The 15,391-nt window shown below is 43.3% G+C and overlaps 1 protein-coding gene across 2 annotated transcripts in view; it reads right to left on the reverse strand.

Annotated features, from left to right (window-relative positions):
- Positions 1–15,080, reverse strand: part of WRKY21 (WRKY DNA-binding protein 21) — a 33,059-nt gene extending 17,979 nt beyond the window's left edge. The window contains exons 1-3 of one of the 2 annotated variants that reach the window (XM_087699261.1): positions 14,601–15,080; positions 14,213–14,373; positions 12,544–13,763 (exon numbers count right to left, since the gene is read on the reverse strand). In XM_087699261.1, the coding sequence (XP_087555387.1) occupies positions 12,544–13,439 (896 nt within the window). In that variant the 5' untranslated portion in view covers positions 13,440–13,763; positions 14,213–14,373; positions 14,601–15,080. The remainder of the gene's footprint in view (positions 1–12,543; positions 13,764–14,212; positions 14,374–14,600) is intronic. The other variant, XM_087699260.1, reaches the window with a different exon arrangement.
- Positions 15,081–15,391: the final 311 nt, after the last annotated feature.

The raw sequence follows: 15,391 nt of genomic DNA on the forward strand, positions 1-15,391 counted from the left end.
TGCCCGACCACGCTTCTTGGGGAACTCCCCTATCCCCCCCGCCCCAAAGATCTATTTGGTGACTGATTAATCAAGTGAATGGCTATCATAATAGCCTCTGCCCAAAAACCATGGGGTAATCCAACATGAGACAGCATCGTATGGACCTTATCCTGGTCCGATTCATACGCTCTGCAACTCCATTTTGGGGCGGATTATGAGAGGCAGTGAGCTCCCTCTTTATTCCTTTGCTGTCACAAAATGCCTAAAAGGCCTTGGACACATATTCCCCACCATTGTCAAAGCGAAGACACTTAAGTGTCTTATCTGTCTGATTTTCAGCCAATGCCAAGAATTTTTTAAACTTATCAAGCACTTTATCCTTGCTACGAATGGGATAAACCCATACCTTCCGTGTAGCATCATCGACAAAGGTAACAAAATATTTCTTTTCCCCTAAAGATAATCCTAGCATTTGGCATACATCCGAATGTACTGACTCTAGAGGAGAAGATTTCAAAGAAAGAGACTTTTTATGAGGCGTCTGTGCATATTTTCCACAAATACAATGATCACAGTGCTCAAAATCAGCATAAAGAAGACAAGGCAAGTAACCCAAATGAGAAAGCACTTTCATTCCTGTTTAACTCATGTGTCCCAACCGGCCATGCCACAAAGAAATGCTTGGTTGCTCGGTCATGGCAACAACATGGTCACGCACACTAGATACATGAAGTGGATACAAAGTATCACTCTTGCAACCTCTAGCAATAACCCTAGATTCCTTACAGATCTACCATTTTCCATCACCAAAGGTGGTATAAAAACCATCATCATCTAGCTACCCTGTGCTAATCAAGCTCTTCTTGAGTTGAGGTACATGCCGTACATGCTGAAGTGTAAAGACAGAGCCATGCGGAAACTGTAACTGCACACTGCCAATACCTGCAATCTCACATGCATAGTTGTCCCCAAGATGGACGACACCATGTTGACCCCCTGTATAGGCGGAGAACAACTCACGATGAGGGGTGACATGAAAGGAAGCACCTAAATAGAGAATCCACGTATGCATGTCATCATCTGTATCTGCAAGTAAAGCATGTGCACCAAAGTGTGAAGAGACAAAAAGTACGTCACTCTCACTGTCACTGTCATGAGTGACTGCATTCACCTCTTTAATTTTTACACTACTCTTCTTAGACTAACTGTCCTTCTCTTCCTTGCTATCATCAATCTTCTTGTCTTTTCCTTTCTCTTTCTTACATTTGTAGCAGACACGTTTAAAGTGACCCTTCTTGCCACAATGATGGCCTTCAACATCTTTGCCACGTGATTTATTGCGTCCCTTGCCATCATATTTGCCCTTTTGCTATGATCTACCCCTAGTATACAAAGCACTGGAAGACTTACTGGATGCATTATTCTGCCGATTCATCTCTTCCATATGTAGAGCACTCTCTACATCAGCATACAAAAGGATTACATTAGAATTGCTCATAGCAGTCCTGAATGTATCTCAACTCTCTGGTAGAGTGCAAAGCAAGAAAGTAGCCGTAAATTCCTCATCAATCATGAGCTTCAAGGCAACCAGCTGGCTGAAAATTGAGTTAAACTCACTCAAGTGAGTAGACATTGCTGTACCCTCTTTCATACGCAAATCCATAAGCTTTTTCAGCCAATACACTTTGCTTGCAGCACCTTTTATGCATACAGTTCTTCCAATCTAGTCCATACATCATATGCAGAATCCAAACCTTCAATGTTGAAGAGCAAGGCATCAAAATCAATAGCTCTATGGTTGAGCGTGCAAGCTCATTTAACTCATCCCAATCGTCCTGTTCCATGTCTGCGGGCTTTGCCCCTTTGGTTTTGATTGGCTTTGCCTGTTTCTTTTGCAACAGGATATTGTAGCATTGCTTTTACCAAACTGCAAAGTTATGTGCACCTTCAAGCTTCTTTATGTGCATCAGATTACTGCTGTCATTGCTGCCAGCCATGACTTTCAGCCCAAATGTGACCAAAAAACAGCAAATGCAAGCCCAAAACTGTCACCCAAGTGACCAGGGTACAAACAAGTACCAATCAGCACTAAATGACCACGCAGAAGCACAGATTTCAGATCTATAATTAAATTTTCAGAAGCACCAAACCATGTGCTAAAGCATTATCCAACTGATTACAGCTGTTCCAAGGGCATATGCATCACATTACATGAGGAATCCCAAAATTTCAGCTGCAATTTCTGTTGTACATGTATCCACGGGCATAAAATTTGACATGAACAGTCAAAAGCCCAAAAATTTTGTGCTCAAAGCATCAAACACACATCTGCATTTTCTCTGTCATGCATAGGACAGGCCGGTTTTGCCAAAATAGAGCAATTTCAGCAAAACCCCCAAATTTTACCGAGTGTTGATGTCCAAATTGCGCAAAATTCAACCTACATGTACATAAAATGCCCAAATGCTGCACAGAGTTTGCCCAAACTGCAAAAGCCCCAAATTGCACGAGGTCCAATATGCATCAATGTCAAGAAATTGGGTAAATTTCAGCCCAATTTGCGCATGTACATGAAAAGCCCCAAATGTCAGGGACAAAATGTCACAAATTCCTGCAATTTCTGAGACAAATTTGCTTGTCCTGCATCACAATCCCCAAATCTGGGAAAAGCCCCAAATTTTATGTGTCCAATGTTGAGAAATTTCACTTAGATGAGCAAAATTTCAATAATTATGGCGAAATTCCCAATTCAAATGCGCACAATGTCTGCGATTTCTGACGCAGATGCCTCAATTTTGCATGGACAATACTCCATCTGGAGAAGCCCCAAATTTTTGGGCCAAGATTGCACAAATCCGACCTTCTGTGCTTGTGTGCGCGAATGCTCGGCAAGGGAAGAAGGAAAAAACAAAATTTCCAGGAATTTGCCAAAAAAATGGCGAGAAGAAAAAAAACGTCACGTCTGACGTTGACCCGTCAAGTCAAAACAGGTCGCGCTGATGTGAAGTCGCCCGCCATAAAGTTCGTGTCGCTTGCTGGTCTCATCGCATGCCGTAAAGTCGTGTCGCCTGCTCGTCTCGTCGCATGCCGTGAAGTCGCCAGCTTGGTCACATAACTGACCTGTCCAACTCGTCACCTGCTAGCCCAGCCCGTCGCACGCTCATCAGCCCGTCAACTGCCCGTTGCTCCTATCGACTGCTTCTCAACTACTACTCGTCGAACTCCTGCAAAACATGAGCCTACCTGCAACCTGCCCCCGTTGCTCCTGTTGACTGCCTCTCTTTTGCTACTCGTCGAACTCCTGCAATACACGAGTCTACTTGCGACTCCCCTGCATCTATCGACTATCAACTGCTACTTGTCAAACTCCTGCAACACCTTAGCTGTCCCTTGCCAGCTCTGATACTAGTTTGTAGGGACCCGTTAGGCACGGAGATTGAGATAGACTATCGTTACACACAGTGAGAGACAGAGAGAGTGAGAGAGAGTAGAGTAGAGAATGAACACGTTTTCAAGTACAATGACGAGTGTACCTTTAGATTTTTAGATACATGTAAGTACAAGTGCTAAGGGTGTGTTCACACCCGAGCACATTTAAAAGGCACGAGGCCTTTATTCCCAACAACGATAACAGCCCCTATAGAAGAATCCTCAATACAAATGGCCTACTCACTGAAGACAACTCAGGTACCAAGCCTAGTAAGGCCATAAACTGAGAGGAGTGGAAAGCGCAAGTCGGAAACATAAAGGACCTGTGAAAGGGATCTTGGTGCACGGTCGTGAAATAAAGGCAAAGTGCCAACACCACAAATAGGCACCGAAACAATGTCACCAGCAGTGACGGAACCCTCAAAAGGGAATAGATCTTGCAACAAATCACCTCATGGAGTCATATGACTAGCAGCTCCATTATCAACTAGCCAAGTCCTCTCAGAAGATGAGGCAACCACTGAACTCCTCAACAATATGAAGGAACACTGACTCATGGGTAACTGCTAGAGTAGAGGTTGAAGACTCGGATGTTTTAGCTCCATCCTTCGCTTCCAAACGAAGGTAAGGGTACGTCTTCCAACATTTCTCCTCTGGATGCGCCCCCTTCCCACAATATGGACATTTAGGCTTCTCTAAGTCGAAGACAGAACCTGAAGAACTCTCCTATCTATTAGCCTTTAACTTCCCATCCTTCTTCATCCCCTCTCAAACCTACAACAAAAGCTTTGGTGGAGGTGGATCCACTAGCTACCTCTTTAGTGCGCTTGTCATGCTCCAAAACGAGCAGGGCAAGCTCCTCCCATACAAGCTTTTCACGGGCCCTCGATGTAAGAAGGCTAGTGTAGAAGACATCAAACTGAGGAGATGGCAACTGAGTCAAAAGAATCATAGCCATATCCTCCAAAGAGATCATCCTCCCAAATGCTAGAAGGAGAATCGTCAACAGCGAGCATCTATAACTTCTTCTCGAGAGTAATCCGATGGGCAAATGTCATATGATGGTACCAAGAAGTAAGTTTTATCCACACTTCCGCTACATTCTACAACCTGCGCACAGGTACTAGGATAGAATCCTTTAAGCTCATAGAGAGGAAAAATCCGGCTCTAGAGTTAAGCCGATCCCATAAGGCCACATAATCCATCGATGATCCAATAGTGGGATCCTCAGTTGGGACGGGGAATAGGGTAAGTAACAATCTCCCAAAGATCAAATTAATCAAGGATACACTCCACCTTACATGACCAAAGCAAGTGGTTGGAACCATCAAGCCAGTCTTCTTTGGGCAAAGAAGGGAGTACAAGCACCTGTATAGAGGGTGCCATGAAAGGCATATGAAGGCCAACAAAATGGCCCTTTTGTAAAGCATGGAGAGAACGGGGAGGAGAGAGATCCCGTACAAACAAGCTAGGTGACCTCCAGTCGTTGCGTGAATGAGCACAAAAATCTCTCCGTCTCACAAAGGAAGGAGCAGAGACCACATCCTCTGAGTCAACAAAGAACTAGTGATAAAATATATTTGATACCCTGTAAGACACCCACAAAAAATCTATGTTTTGGCGGTAGACAACCCCAAAACAGGAGGAAACGGCTACAAGATCACAAGGAAGTCCATATAGAGGGCCCGCTTGGGGGAGATAGACTGCTGCTTGCACAAAGACTATGTGCGTTTGTTGAGAAGAGTTGTCACCTAACCAAGGAACATTGTCTTTGCTGTAGAAGCCTGTCGCCTCCAATAGGAGAGAAAGTGGACAGCAAAAAAGGTACTTGGCACAAGAAAAGAGCACGCCTCGAATCAAAAAGCTGTGTTTTCAGCAAAATGCCGATATGGCAAGGCCAACTGGCAGTCTAGGATGCTTTGCAAGAAATCAGCTCTGTCTCTCTCTTAGACAATGAAACCATGCTTTGATAGCGTGTAAGAGTGTGCAACACAAGAAGAAACTCGAACATAGAGGAAGGGAGAGAGACAATCTACAAGAAAAGAAGAAAAGAAACTTGCACTAAACAAGGAACAAATGCTGAATACAAGAGGAGAATTGATCAATCCTTGCACGTAGACCACAGCGTCAATGGGCACTAGATCAAGCTGATGATGTCAGCAGCACCAAAGACATAGGATGATGACAGAGTCGAAGTGAGCACTTGCCAAGTCCTTGTCTGACTTAGACTAAGGCTCACAAGTAGGGGATGACAAGGCATGAAAACATGACTGCTAACACATTCAGGCTCGGCAAAGTATAGAAAGTCCAGAATATTACCCGATGCTCAAGGGGAAGGTTGCATCTTCACTCCCCTAGTGAGGGACAAATCAATTATGTAGTGATCTCGAATGTCCTTGGTTTGCATCCAAGATATTGTGTGCTATCATTGGGATCACTATTCGGTGTACTAGTCACACATTGATGATAATGGCACTACTAGAGAGGAAGGAAGATGATAGAGTCGAAGTGTACACCTACCAAGGAAGGAGGAAGATGATGGGCCGAGTGAGTGGGGAAGGCTATAAATAGCCAAATATCCCCAAATCTAGCCGACCTGCAATCTAGGCCCTAAAAATGGGCTGGTCAGCATTTAATGCTAGTCTGACCAGCATCTGATACTTGAAAAATGTCACAAGTGCATGCAAAAATCTTGGCAAGTCCGGCATGTAAAGGCAAACTAGTGAATGTGGAAACTGCTCGGAAAATCCCGATTGGAGGAGAAACTGCACTAAAAGGCAATGAAATGGCTGCTCTAGAATGAGATACCTCCTGCGTCAAAACAAGTGACAAATAGGTCAAAGCTCCTAGAGTCCTCATTTGACTCAAACAGAGGCTCACAGGTAGGAGATGACAAGACATGACAAACATGACTTCTAACATATTCTAACCAACAGTGTACTCTTAGAGAGCTCTAAGAAGGCATGTGGGTTTACCTTAAAATCCCAAAGGACTCTTATTCAATGACTATCGGCAAGTGCTATAAATTGTCTTCAAGGTATTGTGGTCCTTTTCATATATTACCAAGAAGATAAGTAGCATTGCGTATATTCTACTTGAACCCGAATTGCTTCTTGACCTTAGGACTAACGATCCCGCCAAACCATTTATCCCAAGTATTTGATCAAGTGAAAAAACAACTTGGAGACAGAGGCTACTTGGGAGTTGGCACATTGATTAAAGAGTCGTTTTCCTCACTTCATCCCTAAGGATATTACTAAGGACAGCAACAATTCATAAGGGGGGAAGTGTTATGTCCTTGGACATACAGATGGGCACCAATAGCATTGGTTAAGAGTGGTCGTGAAGTGACTTAGTGTGGATGTACTAAGCACACTTCGAGGTTAGTAGTCTAGACAGCCCATGTGTGAGTTTGAGTTTTGCCAAGCATGACTGGGCATATTAGGCATTTTATTTTAGCATTTATGATGCTTATTTGGGGCATTTTATGCTGACCCAACCTGCTCTTATATTTACATTGTTCTCCTATTTATACCCGGCTCCCTCCTCATTCAATCACATCATCACCTAAAGTTCTATGGAGAGAGGGAGCCACGGCCAATGCCTACAAGCTAGCGTCTCACTATTGTACGTATCATTCTCATGTTTGGTATATGTAATCCATGTCCCGAGAATTCTTCTAAGTTCTCTTCTTTGCAATGTTTTTCTTTTATGTCCTTGTGTTCAGCAGTTTATTTCAACATCTATTTATGCTTCCATTGTTGCATCCACTCTTGACATGGTATTAGAGCTCAGGATCTCCGTTTTGCATGCTGATTTCTGCTGATTACAGATCTATGAATTCAGCTACTGATCATCTGACTATTTGCTTCTGTAAATCGTGCTGTTTTCAGCCTTCCAAAACTGTGTTTCCTGCAGTTAATGCAACATCAGCCAGTGTTTTACCTTTTTCCACTTGGGTTTTCAATCTACTATCCCAAGCAGCCCCTAGTCTGCTGACAACTGCTGTTTTTCTACTCAGCATAATTGTGTTTTCAGCATCTGCTGTTGGTAGGCTGCTGGGCGATCTCTTCTGGCTAGTTTTTTGCAGATTTTTCTGATTTCAGCATTGAGATTTTAGTGATCGGCTCATATCCACTGCATGTGCACTCTGTTGTACAATCTATGCTCTTGGTTTGGCTGTACTCTCTCTCTCTCTCCTCCTCTTCTTTCCTTCATTTTCTATTCCTATCCTCTCCAAATGGCTCCGCCCTTTTATTCCACTCATGACAAATCACATGGCCCTGATTATCTCACATGGAGTGCTGTTATGAAAGCTTCGTTTGTGCAAAAAACAGTTATGGTACGTTGTACCTGGAGCTTGTGATCATCCTAATCCTCTTCCAACTAATTTTGACAAGGACAACTATGAAGAAATTGTGCTCACACAGAAAACTAATGATGGCCTTGCATATTCTACCTTGCTTCGCCACATCTCCAAAGAAGTTCTTCCAACAATCACTAGCTATAGAACTTCTCCCACAATTTGGGCGAAGCTTCAAATGTTGTATAAGGCTCCTTTGCCTATACATGCCGTCACTCTTTATAGACAGCTCCAACAAATGAAGTTCGAGCCAAAGGATACTTTCAAGCTTTATTACTTCGTGTCACACAAGTATAGGACCAGCTTTGATACGTGCAATCCACCCTTCTAGAGACTCATCTTGCGGGGACTGTGCTCTACAAGCTCCATAAAAAGTTTGATGGAATGGCCAATGCTTTGAGGACTCAAATGTCATCGACACACATCAATTTTCTACAAGTGTCATCGATGCTACTTGAGCATGAGACGTCTTTGCATTTAGAAGGAAGGTTTCCATTACAGTCTGGTGCTTCCAGTGATGCCTTTACAGCTTCAAAGAGGGGTGACAAGAAGAAGTCAAAGGCCCAGTATTATCATTATGGTAAGAATGAACATATGCACAAGGATTGAAAAGAGTTAGCAGCTTCAAGGAAGAAGAAGAAGAAGCAAGATCCCGACTCCTCTACTGAGTCATCCTCTTCCTCAGACTCTGACCCGGATCCTCCAACCAAGGCCAAGGTGTGGATAGGGTCATCTTCATCAAACCGCAAAAAGGGTTTGGCGGCCCCCCCTGCTTTCTAGTACCGGTGATGTAGTCATCCCTCACGACTCACCAATGCCAAAGAGGGAGTGCGAGAAGGTGGTGAAATGGGCCAGGTCTGCCTCATCTATACAAATATACAAGTGCACAAGTTCCAAAGAGGGACTTTCTTCACGCATCAACTAAAGTCTAGCAAGTTCAAATCCTAGAGTTGGGATTGACATCCAGGTTCATGATGGGCCGTTACTTGACAAAGAACAGGATTGGCTCCTAGGCCGAGCTCACATGAGGAGGCACTTCGGCAGTCTTGGTCAAAGGCAAGGGAATCCATGGTCACATATGTTCGAAGGCATTTTTGATAGGATGGTCTTGTATGCTACTGCAAGTCATTGTTGACAGCCACAAAGATCTATTATGACTCCTCTGTATTTTTTCAAGAGCTGGTACAATTAACATCGGCATCAAGTTCTCTCCGAGGCACCTTGGTAGTATCCATAGTTCTATTCTAGTGGTTCTTTGTTGTATGGACTATGATTAGACTTTATCATTGTAATTTGTATCATTGTTTGGTATCAAATCACCCATGATTTGAGCGAGGGTGTTAGCAGTCACGATAGCTCATGTGTGAGTTTGACTTATGCCACGCATGACTAGGCATATTAGGCATTTTATTGTAGCATTTATGATGCTTATGTTAGAGATTAGTCATCCCTTGGACTAGCATTTCTCAAGTTACCATTGGTATGGTTAATTCTCTTGGAGATACTCTCGAAGGGCATTATTCATTATTCCTATTAATCAATGGGCATTTTTCAGCAGACAATATATGGACAATTTATTAGGTAGGCGATGATACCACATGGCACCTCTAGAGGACTGATCACTGATTGTTTTATTCATTTGTGTAGCAGTCAGTAGGTTTTTGATCAAGTCAGCCGGTTTTTGCAAGCTAATTGCATTATTGTACTACATTATTTTCTCCTATTTAGGCCCAATTGGCAGCCTGCCCTCCTCACTGGCTTTTCAGATGCTAGTGGGAGAGAGATGGCTCAAGGAGATACGTCTACAGCCCCTGAATATCTGCCCTCTTTATTTCAGCATTCATTGGCTACAAATTTATGCGTTCTTTTGTCTCTTTTCTTTCTCCCTTTCTCTCATGTTCACTTTTCTTTCAATCTTGTCCAAATGCTCCCGCATTTGTTGCACTCTAACAACTTATTTGGGGCATTTTATGTTGGCCAACAAGCTCCTATTTTGGCATTGTTCTCTACTATTTATACGGGGCTCCCTCCTCATTCACTCACATCATCAACTACAAGTTCTGTGGAGAGAGGGAGCCGATGCCAATGCTTACAAGCCAGTGACTCAGAATTATACACATCATTCTCATATTTGGAATATGGATTTTATTTCTCGAGCATTCTTCTAAGTTCTCGTCTTTGCAATGTTCTTTTGTGCTTTTCTTTTCTATCGTTATGTTCAGCAATTTATTTCAACATCTATTTATGCTTTCGTTGTTGCTGCATTCACTTCTGACACCTTGGACTCTAAGCCCATTGGCTACACTCTAACAACTTATTTGAAACATTTTGCGCTGGCTGACCTGCTCCTATTTTGGCATTGTTCTCTCCTATTTATATCGGGCTCCCTCCTCATTCACTCACATCATCAACTACAAGTTCAGTGGAGAGAGAAAGCCGGTGCCAATGCCTATGAGCCAATGACTCACTATTGTACGCATCATTCTTATGTTTGGTATCTGGATTCCATTTTCCAAGCATTCTTCTTAGTTCTCTTCAATGTAGTGCTTCTCTGTGTTTTTCTTTTCTATCCTTGTGTTCAACAGTTTATTTCAACATCTATTTATGCTTCCATTGTTGCGTCCACTTTTAACACCTTGGACTCTTGGCCCATTGGCCGATGCATACGTACACCAAAACGATGAGGGCTAGTGGTATGGGACGCTAGCCCTTGGGACATGGTCGTAATGCAGAGTGCTACTAGCTCCTAGGTTCAAGGGTGAGTCCATTTGGCTCTATGGCTATGAGATGAGTCTGATGTCCAATCCCTTTTATGGTCAATTTGGTTTGCATTGTGTCTCGAGTACAGGTTGGATCCTAAGGGGGCATTTCACTTGGACACAACCTTTGGAACCTCTTCTTTAACTCAGTCAAGTGGTGTACCCATGATGAAGGCTTGTCCTTCCGACCACACACATTTGGGCTTATCACGACCTAGGATTTCCACCCAACCATTACAAAGTGTATATTAGTTTTAGTACCACAATTTGCCTCCATGGCATTACCTACTGGATCTTCTAGTCATTTTGTTGTGCCTCAGCCAACATTTGGACACGACTCATGTTAGTGTCTCCACCTCCATCAGCACCTTATAGAAAGATTCATGTTCCAATGCCTTCGCGTCAGTTAACACCCATTGGACATTTACAACCTATTTTTGCCTACCCACCTCCTCCTCCTTATCCCCCACCACCACCTCCTCCTTATTTACACTATCCTTCTTACCCTACCTATCCAATGCCTCATGATTCTTCTTCCTCATCGACCAAGTATGCCTTCACTATTAAGACTTATTTTAATAGGCCTTAACTACACTACTTGGTCCGATTTGATGAGACATGTTCTTAACTCCCTAAACCTACTTTGCAAGGGTTGGAACCCCAACTCTATCCCACACCTGTTCCATATAAGGTTGCCCACTCATGGAAGGCTAGGAATGCCTCTACTATTGTCGAGCTTCTACAGGGCTTATTGCATGAGTTTCATTCTTAGCTTCAACATCTACTGACAACTGTTACCTCCTTTAGAAGGCTGCATTTACAGCCTAGTGGCCTATTCTAGACTGCATTTGCTGCATTGCAGCCTTGTCTACAGTGAGCAACTTGTTCTAGGGCTGCATTTTTTATCTGCTGCTACTGTTCAGACTGCCACATCATCAGATGTGTGTTTTTGCTGCCATCGGCCTGCCACATCATCACCAGCCTGCTGCATTGCAGATTTTCTCTCTCCTCTGCCTATTTGACACAAATCCAAGGACTCACATTCATCTTGCCATTTTTGCTGCTGCCACACATCTTCGGAGGCTTCCTTGCTGCATTTCGAGATCCCTCAGAGCATGACACACTCTCCAACTCATTACCTCTGCGTTGGTCCTGAAGACATAAGAGTTCAATGTTCAGCATTAATTCACTGCGTAGTGTGTTTGCTGCATGAGCATTGTATTATTCGGATTCATTCATTCCAAATTACTCACAATGTTCATTGTTAGGTACTTTTAGAGTTTTGGCCTTTAGACTCTATTGATTGTCAAAAATCTCACTACAGTTCAAAACTCAGATGCCACCATATCCACGTGTTTTCATGAGAAATTCAGTAAAAAGAGATAATCACATTCCATGTTATCATTATGTGCTCAACACTGGTTAAGAAGATGCAATGATACTACAAAATTTCTTCACAGGTAATCTGCATTGCTGACCCTCAAATTTCCTGGCACACATTTCTACAAGATTTGTAAACATTCGGTAAACATGATAATTTCTTGCATGGACAAGATATCAGGCTACATGGACAATACACATTGATCACAAATCAACTCTTAAATCGACGAGTCCTTTTACATTTGTCACTCTTAGTGACAGTTCTTATGTGATTGCCAGCAACAACATATAAAGCAATCATAATTAGTTTTGTTTCCTATTTGTTTTGTGCAGGTAAGTCGGATAGAAACTCTCACATCTACAGCCCCTCTTAATGTAAAAATCAAACATTAATGTTCACAAGAAGCATGCAACTGTCCTTGTGCATGCATCTATGTGTGCTTATGTGTATGAATACATGCATGTTGTGTGCATCCATGAAGGCTATACTCTAACCAGGGATATTCTCTAACCAGGAAATGAAATCAAAATCTCAACACAGTCAAAGAGACCAACAAATAAAGCATAGAGCAATTATTACAAAAAGTACATGAAATTTTTGCTTTACTTCAAAGAATAAAGGGTCCTGACCTTCTCTTGGAGCAATGGCACCTCCCTGTCCCACTGCACTTCCTGCCTGTTTCATCCACCTTGCAAGCACATTTCCTCTTAGAAGAATTAGGTGTCTGCTCACTAGCTCGTTGAGCTTGAAAGTGCTTCTCATTCCCAACGCTGCCATCCATGCTAAGGGATGACAAGAATGATCTTGTGGTAGATTTCAAAGTACAGCTTAATGAATTCTCCATTCTCAGATATGGAGACTTCAGCTGTAAATCTGTATGCATGTTGAAAGGTTGCATCTGTAAGGAAGTCTGAACATGCAACATTTGTTTGTCATCTGGATAAGCATTGAGGAGTTGCATGTGCAAAGGAGGTTGAGCATGCATTAGCTGTGGTTGCATATGTTGACTATGATATCGGAGCAGCATTGACATATTTTCATTGCTTACTACTACTGGAGTGCCTTGAAGTGGAAACGATTGTCCTGCATCATGTGCAGTTAGAATCTCAGATGAGCCTTGGAGAGGAAATGGTTGTCGCACATCCTGTGCAATGCCAACCTCTGGAGAACTTGAATTCAAAGAAGTTGTGTCAGGAGTGCTGCTGGAATCAAGGCGGACATGAGAACTTTCTATCAGCCCATGCCCAAGGCAACCAAATGCAACATACTGCAATTCAGCTGGACCTCGTCTGACCCTTGCATGCCCCTTTCTACTCAGCAATCTCACTGCTTTTCGGAAATCTGATAGGGTTTCTGATGCTATTGAGCAGCAATCCTCTGATAATTGTCGCTGCCCTTGTTGCTGCTGTGATAGAATGTGCAGTAGGCTGTACGCTTTCTCCAAGCCTGCCATTACAGCATCCTGCACATCTCGATCTTTGTCCATGTCTAGAGGAAGGCACAGAGCTGGTATTTCTACTGGCATTGATATATCCCGGTGCTGTGGCAATTGATCAGCTTACCGTCCAAACCCACTATTCTCCTTGTCATTCCCAAGATAAAATCCATATGTTATCTTAATGAGAGAAGAGCTGCTTATGGGGTCTCCATACGGTCCGCACAACAAAGTTAACACCCTTAAGAAAGTCCAAATATCATATGTTCTATTTAACAAAGTCCACGACAATACAAACAACCACAAGAAGTTTATGACACCCTTTAGACCCATTCATCTCCTTGTCATTACCAAGATAAACTCCATCTGTAATCTGAAACTGGAGAAGAGCCTCTTATGGGGTCTCCATACAGTCTGCACAACAAAGTTAACACCCTTAAGAAAGTCCAAAATGTCACATGTTCTGTTTAACAAAGTCCATAACGTAGAGGCAACCACAAGAAGTTTTTGAAATTTTCCTATGTTTTCCCCTGCTTGGGAGGCATCACATACCTAGCTAGGCACAGTCGAGGGCAGGGGCCTGCCAGTCCCCCCAACAACACCTAGCTAGGTATGTTGTCCCAACACACAACCCCCCCCCCCGAAAAAAAAAGCCTAGCTAGTTATGTGGTCCCTCCCTTGCCATAATTCACTATGTGGGAATAAAATGGGAATTTGTGTAGAAGTACTTGTGAATTATACTGGGAAATTGTCTAAAACTTCTCGTGAAACTTGACAGGCGACCATGAGGGTATGTGTATAAAGAGGTGAGCAAGAAGAAAAATGTGAGAAAACAGGCGTAAAACCAGGTTGAGAGTGCTTACTAACTCAGAAATAGAGCCACACACATTCTTCACACACAAGGGCCAAATTTTATCTGTAAAAGCTTTGCTTTTGCCTTGAAATTAGGTGTTCAAACATCCCTACCACGTTCAATCAACTTGATTATGAGGTTCTCAATCGACTTGATTATGAGACGGTGGCCCTGATGACAGACAATTAGGTCTAAGAATTGCTCAAAAATGTAATGAACAGATGTCCGTGATTATAGTAATGAAGAAGGTAAACTCTACCACGTTCAATCGACAATCGCCTTGATTTTGATTATGAGACAATCGGAATAATGACAGGCGCGAATTCTCACTGAGAAACCAGCCATACCGAAGAATTTCGAAGGTCGCAAAAAAAAAGTGGATATGGAACCAAACCTACCTGAAGCAGAATATAGCGTTCTGCAATGGTCGGAGAGATGCCACGACACGAAATTCGAGGCAGGCGATTAGGTGCTCGAAGAACGGTTCACAGGAAAGGGCGATCCACCAACAGAGAATGGCAATCCTCTAGAACAGGTATGCAGGAGGATGGAGGTAGAAGGAAGATAAAACCCTGGAAAAAAATAGTTTGGAATGTCTTAAGAAAGGGATGAAAAGTATGGACGAGGAAGGTCAAGATGGGGAGGAGGGGTAGGCAGGGCAGAGGAAAGGAGAGAGAAAGAAAGAGGGAAAAGAGTTTTGTTTGCGGGGGGGGAAGAGAGAGTTGGTGTGCAGGCTTCGTACAGAGGAAGCACGAAAAGAGTGTGGAAAGCAGCAGGAAGTCCAGGCGAATTGGCACACATAGACAGAGACGCAAGAGAGAGGGAGAGAGGCGCACAGACACAGACAGAGAGATAGAGAGAGAAGGGGGGTGGGGGAAGAAGATGAGGAAACAGGGCATTATTATCATCATCATAAATCATAATGAAAAAATCATCATCATCACGACGCACCAGTTGGTGGGCAAGATAGGCACGGGTCAGAGATCCTTTTGGGGTCGGCCAATCGGCGCGCGACACGCCTGTTGCCACGCCAAGTCCCCAAGAGTCCTTCCTTCAAAGTTCTTTCTCTTCTTCAGCGCTGACTGTCATTGTCCGCCCTACGACAAGTTCCGCCTGCCGTTTTGACTTAGGAAGTTTTAGTACGTTAAGTTTTGTGCCGTCGATCAGCACCGGGTGCGATACCCAGGTC

This window comes from Lygodium microphyllum, chromosome 18 (genome assembly GCF_053477565.2).
Source record: "Lygodium microphyllum isolate KBCC chromosome 18, Lygodium_microphyllum_v1.1.10, whole genome shotgun sequence".
Classification (NCBI taxonomy): Eukaryota; Viridiplantae; Streptophyta; class Polypodiopsida; order Schizaeales; family Lygodiaceae; genus Lygodium; species Lygodium microphyllum.